The sequence below is a fragment of the Danio rerio genome, chromosome 20 (assembly GCF_049306965.1).
Source record: "Danio rerio strain Tuebingen ecotype United States chromosome 20, GRCz12tu, whole genome shotgun sequence".
Lineage (NCBI taxonomy): Eukaryota > Metazoa > Chordata > Actinopteri > Cypriniformes > Danionidae > Danio > Danio rerio.
Genome location: NC_133195.1, coordinates 38,774,058 through 38,796,038, shown reverse-complemented (window position 1 = coordinate 38,796,038; position 21,981 = coordinate 38,774,058). Strand labels below are relative to the sequence as shown.

The following is a 21,981-nucleotide window of genomic DNA, read 5'->3' as shown; positions in this document are numbered from 1 at the left end:
CAGAGAGCAATGGTTTAATCAAGTATTCGGCAGATTTCACTGTGAACTGTCTGGCAACAGGAAAACCCCCTTCCCTCACCGCCAGCTGTGTATTAGTGAACTCTTTAAATCAGCAGCGAAATTTCTCAGCAAGCGTATCAGTCATTTACCGTAAGTAGGCCTACTGAAAGTCATATTCGACTAGTAAAAATGATCAATAAAGTAAAGTAGCTAATCTTTCAACTGTTTTCTTTTTGTAGCCAATGACCTCTTTTGTGCAGCAGAAGTCATTTCTACCAGAACATGGCCAAAAACCAAGAATAATGATACAGCTGTAATAGATTGTACGGCAACAGGGAGACAAGGCACTCTGACACGCAAATGCAATGGAAAAACATGGGGCCAAGAAGTTTCTCTGTGTGTCAAAGCGTTCCTGAGCAATGTAGCTTCACAAGCATCGGTATGCAAATGTAAAAGACATGACTCATGTTGAGCCACCTGAAAACTTAAAGACACAACTATACCACGTCTTTTTAAAGTCAAATTTTTATCTTCATCCAGGATTTTGAAAAAGGACTTGGAGCAACACAAGGGGGCGCACAGTACATCTTTCAAAGTTTAAAAAACAACACTGCTAGTGAAGAAGATGGTGAGAACAGTTTTGGAGACATCAGCACAGCAGTCAACGTTTTCCAGACTATGAAAGCGGCATCAGTCAATGTTCCACTAGGCGAAAACCTTCTTCCAGTAAGTATATCAACCATTTCGCTCACATTCGACAGCTTACCTTTAAATATGTTTGTACACTAGTAGGCCTAAAGACTTTGTTAATTTCAGAAAGAGAGTTCTGCTTTTCATAGAAGGTTCTGTAATAGTGTAGTTTATTCAATATTATTTATTAATTTGAAGTTGAAAATTCAGCTTTGCCATCACACAAGTTAATTAAATATTTTAAAACATGTAGGGATGGATTTTACTCAGACTTCAATGAGTCCTGTAATAAGATAACAACAAAAATCTGAAGAAAAAAGGCCCAGGATAGGCTTTGCCCTCTAGCTGAACTTTCCATCCCCTCTGCTATTGCTAAATACTCAGGTGTGACTGTTAATGAGGTTTTGTCATTATAAATTTTAATTAAACAACAGATGAGTAAATCTTTAAGTCACTGGTTAACTTAAAATAACTAATCATTGCTCTCCTGGGGTATTTAAAAAAAGGACGAAATGTCTCGGGGTCGCAAGTCTGCATGCGGACCGGCCCATAGTAAAGAGCACTCAAGCTCAACATTATGTATAATTTGGACTTCCATCTGTTGACCGTATTCTTCAATGAGGAAGTGCGCTCGTTTTTGCGATTGTTTTAGAACTTGGGATTCAGCCGCCTGTAGGAGAAATTACTAGGAATAACAAGCAGCAAAAAATGGCCAAAATACTTGCTCTACAAGAAAGTGTGTACAGGACGATGCAAAGTAAATTAATAAAAAAGAAAATATCAGTTTGTAACATCAAGCAGCATAACATGCTGTTTTTAACATCTAAAAATGAATTGAAGCCAAAAAGATTCAAATGGCTGCACCCGCTCATATGCTAAGAATAAGGTCATTACTCTTAGAATTATCTTTGAGTAATTGATGTTGTGCATTTACTTTTGAATTGGCTTTTATTGTTTGATTCTAATTGCCATGATACACTGGAAAATGAACGTTATCCTTTTTCATTAGTCTCCAGAATCTATTGCATTCAGTATATTATGCAGATATTATCCAGTATAAATATGCAGAGTCTGCGCTACCATTATGTTGTGACATGATTTTATCGGGTGACGCAGTGGGTAGCACGTTCGCCTCACAGTAAGAAGGCTGCTGGGTCCTCGGCTCAGTTAGCGTTTCTGTGTGGAGTTTGTATGTTCTCCCTGCGTTCGCGTGGGTTTCCTCCGGGTACTCCGGTTTCCCCCACAGTACAAAGACATGCAGTACAGGTGAATTGGGTAGTCTAAATTGTCTGTAGTGTATGAGTGTGTGTGTGTGTATGTGTGGATGTTTCCCAGAAATGGGTTGTGGCTGGAAGGGCATCCGCTGCGTAAAAACTTGCTGGATAAGTTGGCAGTTCATTCCGCTGTGCTGACCCTGGATTAATAAAGGGACTAAGCCGACAAGAAAATGAATGAATGATTTTATCAATTTTTAAGGCGCATTTGACTGTACGGAGCAGAGTGGCATGGCAGCTTGAAGACCTTTTAATCATTTAATCAAGAATATTAAAAGTTTTATGAAAATGGTCAAATAACTATTCTTTTAGTACAAGTGAGCAGAATGCAACCGGATTAATTGGGTGTTAGTTAATCCTACATCCTCTGACTAACTTCAGAATGTCGAGATAGTGTCTGTGAGAAGAAACGCAATCCCAGGGAGTGGAACTCTAAGAGGTGTTTGGTCCTTAATGAATAAACAATTAAGAATATCGGACCCATGAAAAGATCAAAATCTGAATTATATCACTAATAATATGATTAGCTAAAAACATAAAATTGGAATAATAAAAATTGGAGTCAGATTGAACTCTGAGCTGAAAACTAATTTAAATAAATTCTAAATTCTGTTCAGAAACTTTAGCAAAAGGCTTACACATTTAACCTTTGACCATTCATCGGATTTTGTCATTAGGCTCATGGAATGGAATCTTACAAACAGAAAACAATTTTAATAATATATTTTCAGAACATTTTAATGAGGCGGTTCATTCCACTGTGGTGAACCCTGATAAATAAGGTACAAAGCCAAAGAAAAATTAATGAATGAACATTTTAATGAGGTAAAATGCAGCGTTGATTAAAATAGTGTCTTTACGTTTATTTAATTAACCGCATTTACGTTTTACCAGATCCAGTAGTTCATATTTGGTATTGTTTGATGTCAACGTTGATACAAACAGTCAAAAGATCCGGAGTAACGACGAATCATGTAACAACTCTGAGCTAAATCTTTTATTTAAAAAATGTATATTTTTAAACGAGGTGCATTTTCAAATTTAACCCTCAGCTGGATGTGTTCATACACTTAGACCTGTGTTGCACACTGCATGGAAGGTCATTTTCAGAAACTCATACTAGGCGCTCTTTAATGTGCAGGTAGTTCCAGTCAGTTTTGAACACAGTTCGAAGTAAATGTGCTTCCCTCAAACAGTAGAAGTAGTAACCATACTTTATGGCACAATAATTGCATTTGTTTTGTATAGTAGTTACAAACCATTTATGCCCTGTTAACCAAAGTTAAATAGTGAAAGTAACTGAAGTTTATTGTTATGAAAAATGCACAAAATGTTTGATGCTTTTTGAAACTGTAATAGTAGTATATAATATTGTTTATAAATTAAAATGCATTCTTGATGAGCTGAGGATTCTTCTTCTAAAAAACAAACATGTATGCTTAAACTCAGACATTTAGAAATTTCTATATTCCAAGCTCAATGACATGATCATGTATAAAATAATTACTTAATTAGAATCCTCTCACACATTTTAAAATTCTGCTCTTTTGAAGGATTTCCTGGAATCAGCCAGCAGCATATTGAACGGATCCTGGGAAGTGGGAGACAAGACACAGAGCGGGGCGCTGGCCAGCCAGTATCTGTCATCTGTAGAAGGCCTTGTGAAAAGCATCCGAATAAACACCAGCGAGGGCTACAATGCCTCAAACATCCAGCTGCAGGTCTGCAAAGGTGGCTCCGGTTGCAATAAAACCATTTTCAACGTGGATATTGAGGTGAACGCAACAGCAGATATGGTCAAAACGGTAGGACTACAGAGCTTGGCCAATCTTCTGCCAAAGGTGGGCTACGAAAATTCCCTTTTTCCTAGCATAGTCGTATCCAGCACAGTTGAGAACAACACTCAGGCGTCAGTCAACATCAGACTGGCTTTTCCAAATGAAGAGGGCATCAATGCCGCAATGCAATGTGTTTTCTGGAACGTCTCAGAAGAGAGATGGTCAGACGAGGGCTGCGTGTACGTAAAGGGTCGTGGAGGTGAAGGCTACTGCCAGTGCAACCATCTGACCTCCTTCTCCATGCTCATGTCCAAGTACCCAATAAGCATGCCCTTTCTAGATCAGCTCACATACATCGGACTGGGCGTCTCCATATGCTCTCTGTTGGCCTACATCATCATTGAGTTCTTGGTCTGGTCCGCCGTGGTCAAATCCAATCTTTCCCACTTCCGGCACACCGCACTCGTCAACATCGCTCTCTCTCTGCTATTGGCTGACTGCAGTTTCTTAGCTTCCTCCTTCCCGTCAATCCTAAATGAAACCCTCTGCCTTGTTCTGGTGGTGGCGAAGCATTACTTCTTCCTGGCGATGTTCTTTTGGATGCTTTGTCTGAGTCTCATGCTGGTCCACCAGCTCATTTTCGTTTTCAGCCGCATTGGGAAAAAGGTGTACATGATTCTAGGATTCACCATCGGCTATTTTTGTCCGACGGTGACTGTGGCGGTTACATATGTGTACTACGAAGAAGCAACTAGCATCCCATATTATAGCTCCAAAACCTGCTGGCTCACCTATCAGTCGCCCATGCAGGGATCCATCCACGCTTTTCTGTTTCCTGTTGGGACAATCGTGCTGGTGAACATGTGTTCCATGCTGGTGGTCATAGCAACCGTTTTAAAGCCGTCCGGGGCTGAGACAAACAAAAAGGGGGATAAGGATGCAGCAAAAAGCATCATCAAAGTCATACTCTTCCTCACACCTGTTTTTGGTGGGACTTGGATTCTGGGCCTTTTTGTGTTTCTGATAGATGACTCTTCGCAGTTTATTACATACTTAGTGAATTATTTGTTCACCATTCTCAACTCATTGCAGGTATTGCCCTGTCTCTCTGAACAGATTTTACCACTTTAAAAAGTACAGCTGATATATGCATACATGTATAACCTCATGCTTTTGTATACCTTCCAGGGCTTCTTCATCTTGTTGACTGGATGTTTTGCAGAGAAAAGGGTAGGCATTGTTATTATTTTGAAAATCAATTATGTTATTAATTACTCACTCTCATGTTGATCCAAACCACTGAGACCTCTGTTCGACTTAATACAGAAGATATCTTTAATTAAATCTGAGAGCTCCCTTATCCTTCATAAACAGCAAGGGTGCTGACTCTTTCAAAGTCCAGAAAAATGCGCAAATAAAATCCTTAAAACAGATCTTTTGCCTTTTCAAGAGTTCACACTTAGCTCATGATTTATACATAGCTTGTTTGGCATGCTGTCCCGGGAGAGAGCCTTGAGCTCAAGGGATCCTCGAGCCCAGGGCTCCCCCCCTTTTGCAGGGCGAGTGGAGATTGAGCTCAGGTCTATCTCAAACTCCCCCGCTGCTGAGGCCAAGGCGAACTTCCTGAGAGTAAGACATTATAAAAAAGGTTTAGGCTTGTTTTATCTATAATATAGAGCACATTTGGATGGTGGGAGGAAACCGGGGAACCCGGGGGAAACCCACGCGGACACGGGGAGAACATGCAAACTCCACACAGAAATACCAGATGGCTCAGCGAGGACCCAACACCATTGGTATTCTTGCTGTGAGGCAACAGTGCTAGTCACTGGGCCACCGTGCCACCAATTCTGGATAAAGGAGGAAGAAGGGGAGGAGGGGGGTTTCTTCCAGACGAAGATAGTTGTAGAAAGGAAATGAGGATATATATAGTGATTTGGGATCCTTTGATTGAAGGATCATAATTAGTTAATGTGGTCCAGCTGGGTCAATCATGAGCACATGCTCCTCTCGAAATTAGTTTTAAACTAAACTTCACTAAGCGTTCAATCTGAATATAATCAAGCTATGAAAATACTTTTGTGTGCACTTAAATAAAAAATAATGACTTTATTCAACAGTTTCAGTATAGGTGCATTCATGAGAACACTGTGCTCTTTGTGGTGGTGCGCTCAGTTAAGATGCACATATGGGCCTGTGCTGTATTTCAAACAGTGGAAGTTGCGCGCAGGAATCTGTGGTGTAAGTAAAAGGTTTATACAGCACCTTTCACAGACAAAGTCAAAAAGTGCTTTACAATGAATAAAAACCAGAAAACAGGTAAAAGAACACATATCAACAGAAGAAAACATATTAAAACAAGGTAAAACCTTGTTTATAAAAAAGTGCAGAAACACTGATGTAAAACCAACTCACCATTAAATGTTTTTTAAAAAGTTCAACTGATCCCAGAGTTTTCAGTGAAGTTTATTCATAAACTAATTTCGAGAGGATCACGTGCTTATGATTTATGATGGCCGGTCTCGCATTTGCTAATCACTATCTTCCAATCATATGAGCCCTAAGCTACTATAAATAGCCACAGTTTTCAGTTCACTTTATCTTCGTTTGGAAGAAACCCCCCTCCTCCCCTATTCTCCTCCTTTACCTCTGATTGGGCGGCATGGCGGCCCAGTGGTTAGCACTGTGAGCCCCACAGCAAGAACACTGCCAGCCCTGGTTCCACAGGACCGGTGGGTGTTTCTGTGAGGAGTTTGTATGTTCTCCCCGTGTCCGCGTGGGTTTTCCCTGGGTTCTCCGGTTTCCTCCCACCATCCAAAGACATTCAACATACATAACAATCAAGCTTTTGTCTAACCCCTTGTTTTCCCTTAGCTACTGCAGCAGGGGAGTTCTGAGATCCACCGAGCTCAGGCTCCCCTCTCGCTCTGCCAACGGGAGGAACCCCCGGGCTCGAGGAGCCCTTGAGCTCGGGGCTCTCTCCAGGGACAGCATGCCAAATAAGCTTTATAAATCATCAGCTAAGTGTGAACTCTTGAAGTGCTAGAGGGAGAGAGTCCCAGAGCCTTGGGGCCACAACACGGAAGGCACGGTCACCTTTAGTCTTAAGACGAGTTCTGGGAATGGCTTAAAGCTCTTTGCCAGAAGACCTCAGAGACTGGCTACATGAGTGACTGTAAAAGTTTTTGAATACAAAAGAGATGCAGAGCTCTACATGTAATGATCAGAATCTTAAAATTGACTCTAAAACTAACAGGAAGCCAGTGAAGTGCCTTAAGCACAGGAGTAATGTGCGACCTACTACAGGTGTTGGTTAAAAGCCTCGCCACTACATTCTGCACAACTTACAATCCAGCCATGAGGAGATAAAGGCTTAGATAAGCATCGTCATCTCTTCCTTTGAAATAATATTTTTGATTATTGCAATGTTCCTCAGATGTAAAAAGCATGTACGAACAACAGACTTAACATGGCTGTCAAAACCCAGAGCTCTATCAAGCGTGACACCCAGATTTCTAATGCCACGGTAATTTGAAGATGACAAACCCCTAAAAACTTGTGTAATTATGGATGTGATGCTATCTGGGGCAAAAATCCACATTTCCGTTTTATCAGGGTTTGATTGTAGGAAATTATCTGCTATCCATTTGTTAATGGAAACTTAACAATGCTACAAGAGAGACAGTTTGTCTAGTCTGCCAGGGCTAACAGAAAAATATTATTTAACATATACAGTTGAAGTCAAAATTATTAGCCCCCCTTTGATTTTTTTTTCTTCCTCTTTTAAATATTTCCCAAATGATATTGAACAGAGCAAGGAAATTTTCACAGTATGTCTGATACTTATTTGCTTTGTTTCGGCTAGAATAAAAGCAGTTTTGAATTAAAAAAAAAAACATTTTAGGTCAAAATTATTAGACCCTTTAAGCAATATTTTTTTCGATATTCTACAGAACAAACCATCGATATGCAATAACTTGTCTAATTAACCTGACCTGTTTAGTTAACCTAATTAACCTATTTAAGCCTTTAAATTTCACTTTAAGCTGTATAGAAGTGTCTTGAAAAATATCTAGTAAAATATTATTTACTCTTATCATGACAAAGATAAAATAAACCAGTTATTAGAAATGAGTTATTAAAACTATTATGTTTAGAAATGTGTTTAGAAAAATCTTCTCTCCGTTAATCAGAAATTGGGGAAAAAATTAAAGAAAGGGGGCTAATAATTCAGACTTTAACTGTACATCGCTCATGGTAACTTTATACTGACACAGAGGAAACTGTAGAATAGTAATTTGTTTTTGTTTTTTTATGTGCACAAAAGTATTTTCGTAGCTTGGCAATATTCAGGTTGAACTACAGAATACATATGGTCTGTTTTGATTAGGTTTTTTGTTACTTTAATATATCTGTTAAACGAGTCAGGACCTTTACTGGTAATGGAGGATTAGGAAACTCTCAGATTTTATCTAAAACATCCTAATCCAAGAATTGGATAGACACGAGGTTGAGTAGACGACATGGTGGTGCAGTAGGTTGTGCTGTCGCCTCACAGCACGAAGTTGCTGGTTCGAGCCTCGGCTGGGTCAGTTGGTGTTATTGTGTGGAGTTTGCATGTTCTCCCTGCATTTGCGTGGGTTTCCTCAGGGTGCTCCGGTTTCCCCCACAGTCCAAAGACATGCAGTACAGGTGAATTGGGTAGGCTAAATTGTCCGTAGTGTGAGTGTGAATGACGTTTGTGAATGTATGGACGTTTTCAAGAGTTGGGTTGCAGCTGAAAGGGCATTCACTGCATGTGTAAAACATATGCTGGATAAGTTGGTGGTTCATTCCACTGTGGCAACCTCTGATTAATAAAGGCACTAATCCAAAAAGAAAATGAATGAATGAATGAATGAATGAATGAATGAATGAATGAGGTTGAGTAATTGCTGACAGAATTTTCAACTAATAAATTAACCTCATGGCTGTTTAGTTTAGATAGGACCATAGATCACTGACATGTTTTTTTTTTTTCTTTTGTTTTTTTTTTCTTCAGGTCCGAGATGAAATATTAAAAATAATTGTGGGGGTAAGTTCCAGGAAATAAATTTTTTTAACTGCCATACCACAGAAAAATGTGAACATTTTAAATGTGTGTATTTATTACAACTACAGTGTTTTTAGATCATGTAAAAATATTTTTAAATATTATATTTTTATTAAAATATTATTTTTTAAAAAGTTTCTCTAAAATTATTTATTTTTTTAACATTCTTTAGAAATCAGCTAAAGAACAAAACACAACAACATCCGTCGCAAAATAAATGATCCACACAAGAAAATGCACACAAGGTATGTATTTTTTAAAAATCATTCATTATATTGCAAGTTATACAGTAAAGTATTGTAAAGCATCTTAATGGTGTAAAAATAGCAAAATAACTTAAATGAATGTTACGAAGTCTGTTACCGCTATAGCTACTTTGAATACATATAACACTGTAAAACAGAGGGGATTTTCTAACTATTCAGGACAATTCAGTTCATTAAATTTAGTTTGATAGAAGTGCCAGCATTATTAGTTCATCAAATTAAAGAAATGTAATGTAGCTATACAGCAGCTCTACAGAATACAAGAATTTCATTATTCAGCTCAAAATGGTTTAAAATTGATTCAGTTTAGATCAATAATAGTGTTGCTAGGCTCATTATTTGTTAAGCATCTTTAAAAGCAGCTCTACAGAAAATGATTTTTTAAAATATTTTTTTCTAACGAAAGCACTATAATATATTTTCTGTTTCAATTTGCATCACAGAAGGAGCATTTAAACATTGCGGGACACAGACTCATCTCTGAACTCACAGACGCACAAAAATAGTAGATACAGCACAACTGTTTGGTGAAGACCTAAAAATACTTCTTGTACTTTAAAAGACTTTATCATGCTTGGGACAAAGAACAGGCTCTGGTCATATACAGTACTACACACATTTAGGAACAAACAATGAGAAACGGATACAAAAATATAAGAGATGGTCATGTTTGTGTTTTTAAAAGAACAATATAAGTACCGCTGTATATATGTAGCAATTATCTATAGTTTTCTACCCTGATTGTTGTTGTATTTTATTTAAAACAATGCTGTACATCTGATAAAGGCAATATAAATATGGTCACTTAATTTGATTGTAATATGTTTAGTTTTAGCTCTGCTTCTGTTCTGCGGAACTGTGACATTGATTTCTGTGTGCTATTTAGAAATTGTGACGGAATATCTGATGAACCAAGGACAATTTAACACGTATAAACACTCCTCTTCAGCTTGACAAATTATTGTTTCGGTTTTTCTCTTGTTAGACCTATTTCCTTGTTTCTTTTAAAGGGATGTGGAAAAAAGAGAGATGCGATTGTTGATAGCACAACTTTTATTCTGAATAAAAGATAAATCTTGAGCAGACTACTCTGATTTTTTAAAGAAGCATGTTGCAGATTACAGAATGATGGTATTCAGATGTCTAGCTTTACTTCTGCCTGTAGATCACTGCAATGATAGCAACAGTAAGTGCTACAGTTCCAACAGCACCCCCGATCAAAACTCCCATAATTCCTCCGTCAATGTGTTGTTTCTCACAAGTGTCTCCTGTGTACACAACAGCCTGTCCAGAGGCACACCTGCAGATGACACATAACTGTCATTATTATATAGTCTGTTGGATTTCTTGATTCTGATTGGCTGGAGGGTGTGCATTAAAATCACTTAACGTAAAGGTAGTTCCAGTCAGTTTTGATCACAGTTTGAAATAAATGCGCTTCTTCCAAATGTTATTAGCAACTCACATGTGCTGTGAGGATAGTTAGTGGTGGATCGAAAATTCACAAAATTAGAAAAATACTCCTCTATTTTGCCACAAAATCAAGTTTTAAGAGTGTTTCAAAAGAGAATGTAGTTATTTTAAAGTCAAATCGACAGTTTACGTATAGGGATGCATCATGCACATCAATTATAGCAGCATTTTTATAACACTGTATAACAATAATTCATATTTTTACGTTACTGTGACGGTTGGGGTGGGGGTAGACAATTAAAAAAACTATTTATTGGGTAATTCAATAGACAGCATAAATAATACTCTGTACAACTACTGTTTTTACGTTACTGTGATGATTTAGGGTTGATGAGTTTAGGGTTGAGGTGGAGGTAGATGTTAATAAAATACAATAAATGGGAAATGTAAAAAATAATATAAATATTTCTCATTACCATGACCATATCCAAGAGAAGCTTTACATCAGCCTGACCCCGCAGGCTGCACTCCATGTTGTGCATTAAAATCCCTTAACGCATGGCAAACCATTGATTATCCCTTTCTTATTCTATGGTCTGGCTAAAGTCTTGATTTTGATTGGCTGGAAGGTGTACAATAAAATCGTTTAATGCGCAGGTAGTTCCAGTCAGTTTTGAACAACTTTGAATTTCAATAAAAACGTGTTTCCCTCAATCATTTGTAGTAACCTTAGCAACTCAGTATACAAAGTTTTCATTGTTCTGTGTAATCTCGAGGACACCAACGTATTCTTCAGCAGTGAGCTGATGGGGATTAATCAACTCTCTAATATGCACCAAGATATTTGCAAAGAAGTAGCTGGATGTTATATGAGCTATTAGATATGCCCGTCAATTACATGCACACACATGCAATCTCTCTTCGAGTAGGCAATGTTCCTCTGCTTTGCATTGGGTGGTTCTTTGCCTCCACATTGTACATTTCAAATCCTTTAACGCATGGCAATAGGTTGATTCCTCACAGGAATTTGTAACTTTTTGTTTTAGTGGCTAATTCGTGAATTCATGTGATCTCATTTGTACAATTTGTACTTATCCCCAATGATGGTTGGGTTTAGGGGTGGGGTTGAGCGCCACACCTCCTTTTTAAAATCGTATGATTTAACTTGTACGAATTCATATGAATTAGCCACTAAACTGACAAAACGTAAAATAGTTACCTCATGAAATCAGGCTGGATTATCCCCTATTTATTACAAGCTCTCATTTGTTTTAAAATCAGATAATGGTCAGGTTTAGGTTCATTTACCTGCATGTTGCTTTCCCCTGATGTGTGACACACGCTCCTCCATTTTGGCAGGGGTTTGGTTGACACAGATCACTGATTGCTCGTGGTTGTCGGATTTTTGGTTTCTCAATGGTTTTTTCTGCAGGCTGGGGGTTGTTTGAGACTTTGGTTGGAACTTCAGATTTTACAAGATGTGCCAAATCTAATTGTTTAAGAAAAACAAAATTTTAATCATTAAGATGAATTTACACTTTCCTGCCACTTTATTTGGTTGACTTCTATGTGTTGATCACCCTTATTGCACCACTAACTGCAGCAAATCAATGCCTTAAAAGGAATAGTTCACCCAAAAATTAAACAATACTCACTATTTACTATAAGTGGTTCCATGCATTTATGAGTTTTTGCTTTCTGTTGAACACAAAAGAGGATACTTTGAAAAAATGTTATAAACCTATGACTTCCATAGTAGGAAAAACAAATACTTTGGAGAGCAATGAGAACAGGTGTCCAACATTTTTCAAAATATCCTCTTAGGTGTTCACCAGAAAATGTTGTAGGTTAAGTCAAGGGTTTAGAATTAGACAGAAATGACAGAGGTGGCATGTCCCCAGCAATACCCACTGAATATTAAAATGTCCTTATCCATAACTTCTTTCCCTCCAAAATAAAATAATGCTTTGTCAACTCTTAATAACCCAGACATGCAGAAATGTGGTAAATCAGGTCCTTGAATTACACTTCAGTCCTACCTCCCCGAGACACATATGGACAGTATGGCTGTGGTTATGTTTGGATGCTAGCAGGACCAAAATTGTAAGGAAATTTTTCTGTCCTAGGCTTAGTGTGCAAGTTTCCAATGCACATGGACTTAGACATAAGTGACTTTTCAAAGTTAAGGGTAAGTCACTTAAAATCAAGTTCTCTACTGAATGATTTTAGAAAATAATAGTAGCTAGAGCTGGGCAATTAATCAAACTTTAGTTTTGACTTTGGCCTCCAACAGTTATAAAAAAATCAAGACAAATATTTATTGCATTACAACTTTGGGTGAATTATTCCTTGAAGCCTGACTCACACTGTATTTTTGAATAATCTTTTATGCTTGAAGCTGACTATATGACTGTACGAACATGATCTTCATTTCACATTGTAATATCTCAATCAAGATGTGCAAAACACACACCTGCCACTCATCTAGCAACTCATGCTCTCAAAATTGTGGATATTAAACAAATAAATTTTTGGGTGAACTAACACTTTAAATCCACTCAAAAAGGTTCTCACCATCAAAATTAATAGTGATGATCAGGTCGTCATTCTTGAGAAAGTCTCTCCTGCGGAGCTGATCGTGAGATATGAAGGTACCCCAGCCAAACTCTGGTCCTCTGAAGCAAGGGCAACTATCATCCCATTGTTCAAATGTAGATGGTTTATTCCACCGCATGTCAGCATCTAAATCAGTGATTCACTGAGTTTCTTTAATTATTCATGAATCCCTATGTGCTGCAAAATGAAAATACAGACAGACAGACAGACAGACAGATACTCACCAGTGGTAAAGCTTCTGCTGTTGGACATTTGCAGGGTTGCATCTGGATTTTGGTCTTTTGCTGTAACAGTGACTTGCCGATTCACCGCAGGCCATTCTAATACTGCATCATTCTCACCACCGAAAAGATTAAACGTAATCCCTACAAACTCTTTAGATGAATTCACCCTGCCATTTGGATAAACATTGATTCCATAAGCGTAACCCTCAGAGTTGTAAAAACGTTCACTCTGGACTTTGGCATCATGTGGGAGAGTATTGAGGAGGTTGGTGAAGTTCTGGATCCTCCAGACAGTGTTTGGACATGATGTTTCAGTCAGAATAATGTCATCTATAAAGATCCCTGATGTTTTGTTGGGGCCCACAATACCCTGGAAGAAGTACCGGAATTTTTCCTTTACATTTAGAGTGACTTGTGCAATGTTCCAAGAGTTATCCCCATTACCTAGTCAAATCAAAGAAATGCACAGTATTCAATATTTAATACACAACCACAGCTGCCTGCTTTACGTAAGGGATATCAAAAGAGATTGTTTTAAATCAAATTTGCTCTTAACTTTACAAAATAACCAACACTTTGTTTTAAATCGGCTTTACAACAAATTGCAATGTTTAGATTAATAATATATTAACAAATATTAATATTCGTCATATAGTCAAATTAATAAATAAGTACGATCATATAAGTTATAATTTGCAGTGATATGAGCATGACATTAAAGCAGACTATCTATATTGGTCAAAGATATTCTTTTTTGAATTTTGTCTTTTATTCTTTGTGTATAGACTCACCGGCCACTTTATTAGGTACACCTGTCTAAATGTTCGTTAATGCAAATTTCTAATCAGCCAATCACATGGCAGCAAAATCAGAATGGGGAAGAAAGGTGATATAGGTGACTTTGAACATGGCATGGTTGTTGGTGCCAAACAGGCTGATCTGAGTATTTCAGAAACTGCTGATCTACTGGGATTTTCACGCACAACCATCTCTAAGGTGTACAGAGAATGGTCCAAAAAAAGAGATGATATCAAGTGAGCGATAGTTCTGTGTACGCAAATGTCTTGTTGATGCCAGAGGAGAGTTCAGAGGAGAATGGCCATACTGGTTCAAGCTGATAGAAAGACAACAGTAACTCAAATAACAACACGTCCAACCTTGAGGCTGATGGGCTACAGCAGCAGAAGACCACACCGGGTGCCACTCATGTCAGCTGAGAACAGGAAACTGAGACTACAATTCACACAGGTTCACCAAAATTGGACAATAGAAGATTGGAAAAACATTGCCTGGTCTGATGAGTCTCGATTTCTGCTGCGACATTCGGATGCTAGGGAAAGAAATTGGCATGAACAACATGAGAGCATGGATCCATCCTGACTTGTATACACAGTTCAGGCTGCTGGTGGTGGTGTTATAATGTGGGGCATAATTTCTTGGCACACTTTGGGCCCTTTAGTACCAATTCATCATTGTGTCAATGACACAGCCTACCTGAGTATTGTTGCTGACCATGTCCATCCCTTTATGACCACAGTGCACCCATCTTCTGATGGCTACTTCCAGCAGGATAACGCACCATGTCATAAAGTCCAAATTATCTCGGACTGGTTTCTTGAGCATGACACTGTACTCAAATGACCTCCACAATCACCAGATTTTAATCCAATAGAGCTCTATTGGGATGGGATGGAACGAGAGATTCGCATCATGGATATGTAGCTGACAAATCATGTCAATATGGACCAAAATCTCTCCAGAATAATTCCAGTACCTTGTTGAATCTATGCCACAAAGAATTGAGGCAGTTCTGAAAGCAAATGGGGGTCCAACATGGTACTAGTAAGGTGTACCTACTAAAGTGGTGGAGAAGTGTACTAATAAAATATGATGTACTTAAGTATTATGACATCAGAATGAGTGTCATTTTCCCAAATGGTAAATGTGATGCGGATTTTATACAAGAGTTCAAAAAACAAGAAGCTAAAATAGGATTAATTATAATTCAGACAGATTATTTTAACTCATTTTGTTTTACTATTTTGAGTCAATGATTCAGTTACTGTAGCCATTCATAAAAAATGAAAATAAAAAAGAATCAGCTTTTTGGGAGAAATCATATGACTTGTTATACTGGTGAATTTAGAGTCAAATTTACACAACATGCCTTATACTAATGCCTATGGATCCAACACGAAAACACACTCAAATAATGTTAAATTATTATCACAACATATTATTTTTGATCAAAATCGCAATCTCGAAAATCACAAAAACAAATTGCAAAAATTGCACTCTATAATATTGGAATTTAATACATATTAATAATACATATGTCTTTAAATAAGCGTAACGCTAGGGCATAGCTGACCTGTGATTGTGTGAACTTTCCTGACTTTGTGCACATTGCCAGTTCCATCGTCAGTTCTGACCCAGATGATGAGCTTGTCGCCTGGCTCTCCACTCATCCTGTAGAAGAACTCAAGGCACTGCTGGCTCCTCTTGGGGTAAAGAATCCGTGACTCCAGCAAAGCACTGTGTCCCTCCGTCTTGTTATCGGTGTCAAACTTCATGAAATAACCTGAATCTGAAGACAATAAGACACGTTTTCTCCAATAATAATCATCCCTGTTCACAATTTTATACGCTATTTCAACTCCTTTTAATTCTTAAAGGGACAGTTCACTCTGAAATGAAAAGTCTAGGTATCACTTTATTTTGCTGGTCCTTTTAACGTATTTTGTTGAATTTAAGTTACATTGCATCTACATGTCAACTAATTCTCAATAGATTATAAGTAGACTGTTAGGTTGGGGTTAGGTTTAGTGTAAGTTGACATGTACCTGCAAAGTTAGTCATAGTCAGGTCTGTTGAAGTAGCAGATATTAAGCAGACAGTCTACTAACACTCAAATGAGAATTAATTGGGATGTAGTTGCAATGTTGCTTTTAGTCAACAAAATGGGCAGTAGGGACCATCAAAATAAAGTGTTATCTGTCATCAGTTACTCACCCTTCACTTGTCACAAACCTGTTTAACTTCTTTTATTTTTCTGCTGAACACAAAAGAGGATTTTAGAATAAAACTGGAAACAGATGACTAATGAATTTCATAGTATTTGTTTTTCCTACTAAGTCAATAGTTACTATTTATTACACAAAGTATTTTGTGTTCAATAGAAAAAGCAACTCATAAAAGTTTAGACTAACACAAGGGTGAGTAAATAGTAAATTGAACTTTTTTTGGTGAACTATGCCTTTAAATTATTTAAGCGTCTTCTTACCTCTGCATTGTCCTCCAAGTGTGTGATCCTTTAAATCTGTAGAGCTCAAAGTCTGGACCCAGTCAGCATCATCCTCATCATTCTGAATCATTCCACAAATGTTGATCTGCTCAAATGCACACTGATCCAGCAGAGTGTGGGTTGCAGCTGAAAGAAACAAAGAATCAATAAGAAACATAGAATCAATATGAAACAGAATCAATGCTAATGCTGTGAGTATTTTTATTTGTTTTTATATTGTATCACATTCAGAATACAAGCAAAGCGTTAGAACAATTAAGAAACTACTGCAGTTTTTAATTAATAATTTTTTTTATGTTTAAATTTTTGGTAATATCAGAGTATTATATGTTTTTTTATTATTATTAAATTTACATATGTTGTATATTTATATTTTATATTATTTTAAAAAGGGCAACGCAGTGGCGCAGTAGGTAGTGCTGTCGCCTCACAGCAAGAAGGTCTCTGGTTCGAGCCTTTCCTGGGTGAGTTGCCGTTTCTGTGTGTAGTTTGCATGTTCTCCCTGCGTTCGCGTGGGATCCTCCGGGTGCTCCGGTTTCCCCCACATTCCAAAAGACATGCGGTACAGGTGAATTGAGAAGGCTAAATTGTTCATAGTGTATGAGTGTGAATGAGAGTGTGTGGATCTTTCCCAGAGATGGGTTATGGCTGCAAGGGCATCCGCTGCGTAAAATGAATGAATGAATTATTTTTTGCATGAATGAATTATTTTAAAATATTTTTTATACTCTTTTCTTTAAATTAATTCTTTACTTTAACAAATGTAAAAAATATTTATGTATATATAATTTTTTTTTTGTTTTATTTAGTGTGCAATTAAATATAAATGAGAAAGAAAAATCTGAGGCAATAAAAAAAAATCTTCTTTCATCAGAGATTGTAAACTTTTGTGTGTGATTTAGCCATTCTTTCACAATAAAACTGCATTTTGAATACCTGAAATGTAAACAAACAAACAAACAAAAAAGGTTGTAAAGTTCAAGTTATCAGAGTTTATATGCAAACAATTAACATTTATGAGTAAACTAAAATTGCAAGTTTATAAAAACGTTTATCAAATGTTTTACAAATGTTTTTTTTTTTTTTTTGTAACAAACAACATTGGTGGACTACAGCAGGGGATCCCAAACCTTTCAGCTCCGCAACCCTGCACTATACTCATAGGTGGTTATAAACACACAAACATTGCACACAATGGTGCACAAACACACCAACAGAAACTATATAAACACAAGCTTATTGACAACACAAAAAAGTGCAACAGTCTAACAACCATAACGTTTTTATAGTCATTATTCATTTGTTTAATTTAATATTAACCTCACATAATGAGAATGGTGGGCAATGTTTACAGCACAACACTATTCTTGGTTTATTTTTGAAGACCGCCACTTACGTCCCATTCACACAGGGCATAAGCATCAACGCTTCCCTTTCACTTTGAATGGGATGACATCAAGTGTTGCTGAACTGAATTGTGGATCCGTCAGCACTGCTTCATCGGTATTGCTCGCTGCAGAAGATGGGCATTTCTCAACTTTTCAAGCACCAACAATGTGTCAGTCAATCAGATCACTTATATACCAATACTCAAATACCCCAGCCCAAGCAGGGATTGCAGACTAATTTGTTTGGCTGATGCTGCTATAATTATCTCAGCCCCAACTTCAGACAAGCCCTCGCCAAGCGTTGACGCCGAAGCCCCATGTAAATGCACGGTTAGTGATCGTCCTCTATGTTCAGTTGTGGTCTTTATTTTTAATGTATGTGAGTGCCGTAAAGGGGTCAAAGTTTTACATTGTGCCGTAAAATCAATGTACTGCAACCAATTAACATGATTGCTGTGTTATTAATCTAGTTTAATAACCCCAGGGGTCGCAATCCAATGGAAAAAAAAATTGAAAGGCTGTTGGTTTTTAATTTGCATTTTGTTATTGTATGTAATGATGAAATATTCTGTTTATCTTCTGTATTCTTGGGATAAAATTTGGTAATTCTAATAGCTTAACAAAATATATGAAATGTTAGGAAATCATCAAGCTACCCAACACCCCTCTTCCCATTAATTGTCTTGCAACCCCCACTTTGGGAACCACTGGACTACAGGTCCATATGTGTGCAGATGTAAAGTATTTCGTTACAAAGTAACATCCCCAACTACTGGCCTGACATACATAATACAGCATTTCTTCATGCTTTTGTGGATCATTCTGACAGTGTTGTCGTCTAAACACAAAACATTGTAAAAATTAAAAGTTAAACATAACCAAATTAACATAACATTAAGCATAACCTTATTAAGCTTTGACATGCTTGTGTTTCTAAATGTTCATAAGAGGTAGCTGTTGAACTTCATAACTTACTGCATTCATACATGCGATTGAGTCTCTCCAGATCAAGTGCACTGAAGTCTAAGCGCTGTCCTATGATGTTGTTGAAGGCAGGGATGGTGGTGGTTATAGTAGGAATATCAGGGTCCTTGTTGAACGACAGAGGCCTGTAGTGCATGATGGACTCATAATCATAGGGTGTGTTCAAATCAGTGATAAAATCATCCTCGTACTTATTGAAGTTGTGCTCCTTTCCTGCAATAATGACAAAAGAAATAGGGCATAATGCCTCTTCCATCCTTTCCGAATAATTTTGCAATGCAGTTCACAAAACGGAATAGGAAATAATCTTAAAAATAGCATTGATTGTTCTTAAAAAAATCCTTTAACATCTATAGGACCGTTCCATTTCAGGTCCTTACAGGGAAAAAGGGTTTTTTATATTTTAAAGAGCTTTTTATACCAAGAAAACAAAAGTCCTTTTAAAGGTATTGTTTACAAAATCACTTTTTATACTCACTTTTTACTTGTTTCAAAACTTAATGGATTTTCGTCTTCTGTTAAACACAAAAGAAGACATTTTGAAGAATGTTGAAAACCTGTAACCACTTCCATAGTATATGTTTGGAAGTCAATGGTTAAAGGTTTTCAGCCTTCATCAAAATTTCTAATTTTGTGTTTAACAGAAGAAAGAAACTCAAACATTGGGAACCACTTGAGGAATAAATATTGAGTAAATTTGAGAAAACTATCCTTTCGATGAGCCAAAAAAGTTGATATTTTTTAATAAGTGTATTTGCTGCAAGACTAATTGCTGTTAGTGAGGCCAGCAGGGGGCACTTAACCTGTGGTCTGTATGGGTTTTAACGCCCCAGTATTGTGAAGGGGACACTGCTCAGTGAGTGGCGTCTTTTGGATGAGACATTAAACTGAGCATCCTGGCCAAATTTGCCCACTGGCCTCTGTCCATCATGGCCTCCTAACTATCCCCATATGATAATTGGCTTCATCACTCTGTCCCTTTCCACCAATCAGCTGGTGTGTGGTGTGCGGTCTGATGCAATATGGCTGCCGTCGACTCATCCAGATGAGTGCTACACACTGGGGGTGGATAAGAAGATTCTCTCCAAAAATGTGTAAAAAAAAAAAAAAAAAAAAAAAAAAGCACTTTGAGTTCCTAGAAAAGCACTATATAAATGTTAGGAATTGTTCTTATTATTCTTAATTAAAAGCTTGATAGAAACACTTCTAATCCCACAAACCTTCAATGATTTGATCCCACCAGATTTTGACATAGTCGTCCCGGTCTGAGCGGGATTGCTCATGATAGAAACCCAGTGCATGGAGAAGCTCATGTTCTACAATGGCTTTAGTGTCACATCTCTCCCCGATAGAGACGTTCTGGCCTGTCTTTAAATCTCCTACAAATGACCAACATCTAAAATGATGACAAAAACAAAGAAAAATGCAATATTGGTGTTATAGATGGGATACTATTGACAATATGATTTATTAGACTGTTTGAATTTAACTTACCCATCCAGTTTTGTGAAAGAAATGTAGGTGCTTTCTCCTTCATAGGGCTTAAAGTCCACACAAGACTTCAGACGATACATTTCAAGTGCTTGAAGGATCACTCCTTTTGCATTCAGATCTAAACAAGTCAAGCATTAGGAATATTATCATGCTGGAGATCAGTATTTTGAATTAACCACAGGAGAAAATAATATTACCCAATGTGTCTGTGAGTATATACGGAATGGGAAACTGCCATCTTGCTTTTTCATCTATTATTGCATTTCTTCGTGGCTGGGAGATGAGAGTTCATTTTAGATCAAAATATCAACAAAGAGACTGAAATGTGATAAAATAAAAATTCACACTTTATTTTGATGGTCCGTTTGTTGAATTGAATTTACTTGCACTAATTCTCATTAGATTATAAGTAGACTCTTAGGTTAGGGTTAGGGTTAGTGTAAGTTGACATGTACTTGCAAAGTTTCTTATAGTAAGTTAAATGTCTGTTGAAGGAGCAGTATCAGCAGACAGTCTACTAATACTCAAATGAACCATCAAAATAAAGTGTTACCAATAAAAACAACAGATTTTAGTTTAGAAATAAAAGACTTACATCACCTGCAATATCTCCTTCAAACAATTCTCTTTGGGAATCTGTGTCATTTAAAAAAATAATATTAGATAGACTATAAAATGACATCTTCGAAATGACAAATATAGGGTATAATATGATTATAAAGCATATAAACTGCATTATTTTAAAGATTTGTTGATTTCTACTTTGTTACATAAGTTTGTAACCAACCTAAATTAATTTCAAGAATGTCCTCCCGTAATTCACCTGCATCTGCATCTTCGCCTAACATTTAAGAAAGCATAAACATCTGTGAGAAACTCCAGAAATACTTAAATAATATTATTATACTAATATAAAATTTCAACTGAACCTCATAATTAGAGTCATACCATATTGTGCTGGAAGGGCACATGCCTGCAAGGTAGATTAATCATAGTTTTGATTAATAATTTACTTGATAGTTTGCTATAAAAACTTTTTAAATGTAAAAATGTTTGTCACATTTTACAATAAGATTTCATTAGTTAATGTATTTACTAACATGAACTAATTCTGAACAATACTTGTAGAGCATTTATTAATCATAGTTTAACATTTACTAATGCTTTATTAGAATCCAAGTTTATTTCCAAGTGTTTACATGAACTAACAATGAACTACTGTGTTTTCATAAACTAATGTTAGCTATCATCAACAAATACTGTAATAGATTATTCACTGTTTGTTCATGCTAATAAATGCATTTGCTAACATTAGCTAATACAACCTTATTGTAAAGTGTTACCAAAATGTTAATAATAATAATTTTTTAAATACCTTGAGCGCTAGAAGTACTACGAAGAGGCTGATTCTCCACATGGAGTCCATGTTAACTCCAGGAGAAGACAACAAGGTGTTGC

General features: G+C 37.0%; 2 protein-coding genes across 4 annotated transcripts in view; one reads left to right on the top strand and one right to left on the bottom strand.

Moving 5' to 3' along the window:
• Positions 1 to 10,180, top strand: part of adgrf3b (adhesion G protein-coupled receptor F3b) — a 19,384-nt gene extending 9,204 nt beyond the window's left edge. For all 3 annotated transcript variants that reach the window (XM_073933534.1, XM_688747.7, XM_073933533.1), the window contains 8 exons: positions 4 to 150; positions 240 to 439; positions 541 to 726; positions 3,518 to 4,834; positions 4,931 to 4,972; positions 8,784 to 8,816; positions 9,007 to 9,079; positions 9,544 to 10,180. In XM_073933534.1, coding sequence (XP_073789635.1) covers positions 4 to 150; positions 240 to 439; positions 541 to 726; positions 3,518 to 4,834; positions 4,931 to 4,972; positions 8,784 to 8,816; positions 9,007 to 9,051 — 1,970 coding nt within the window. In that variant the 3' untranslated portion in view covers positions 9,052 to 9,079; positions 9,544 to 10,180. The remainder of the gene's footprint in view (positions 1 to 3; positions 151 to 239; positions 440 to 540; positions 727 to 3,517; positions 4,835 to 4,930; positions 4,973 to 8,783; positions 8,817 to 9,006; positions 9,080 to 9,543) is intronic.
• Positions 9,956 to 21,981, bottom strand: mep1a.2 (meprin A, alpha (PABA peptide hydrolase), tandem duplicate 2). Its single transcript, NM_001128727.1, is given in 14 exon segments — positions 9,956 to 10,400; positions 11,822 to 12,002; positions 13,088 to 13,255; positions 13,354 to 13,797; positions 15,725 to 15,940; positions 16,637 to 16,783; positions 19,021 to 19,242; positions 20,250 to 20,425; positions 20,524 to 20,641; positions 20,721 to 20,796; positions 21,119 to 21,159; positions 21,311 to 21,364; positions 21,472 to 21,496; positions 21,899 to 21,981. Coding segments are annotated over 14 exon segments (2,070 nt in total). The 5' UTR covers positions 21,950 to 21,981; the 3' UTR covers positions 9,956 to 10,249.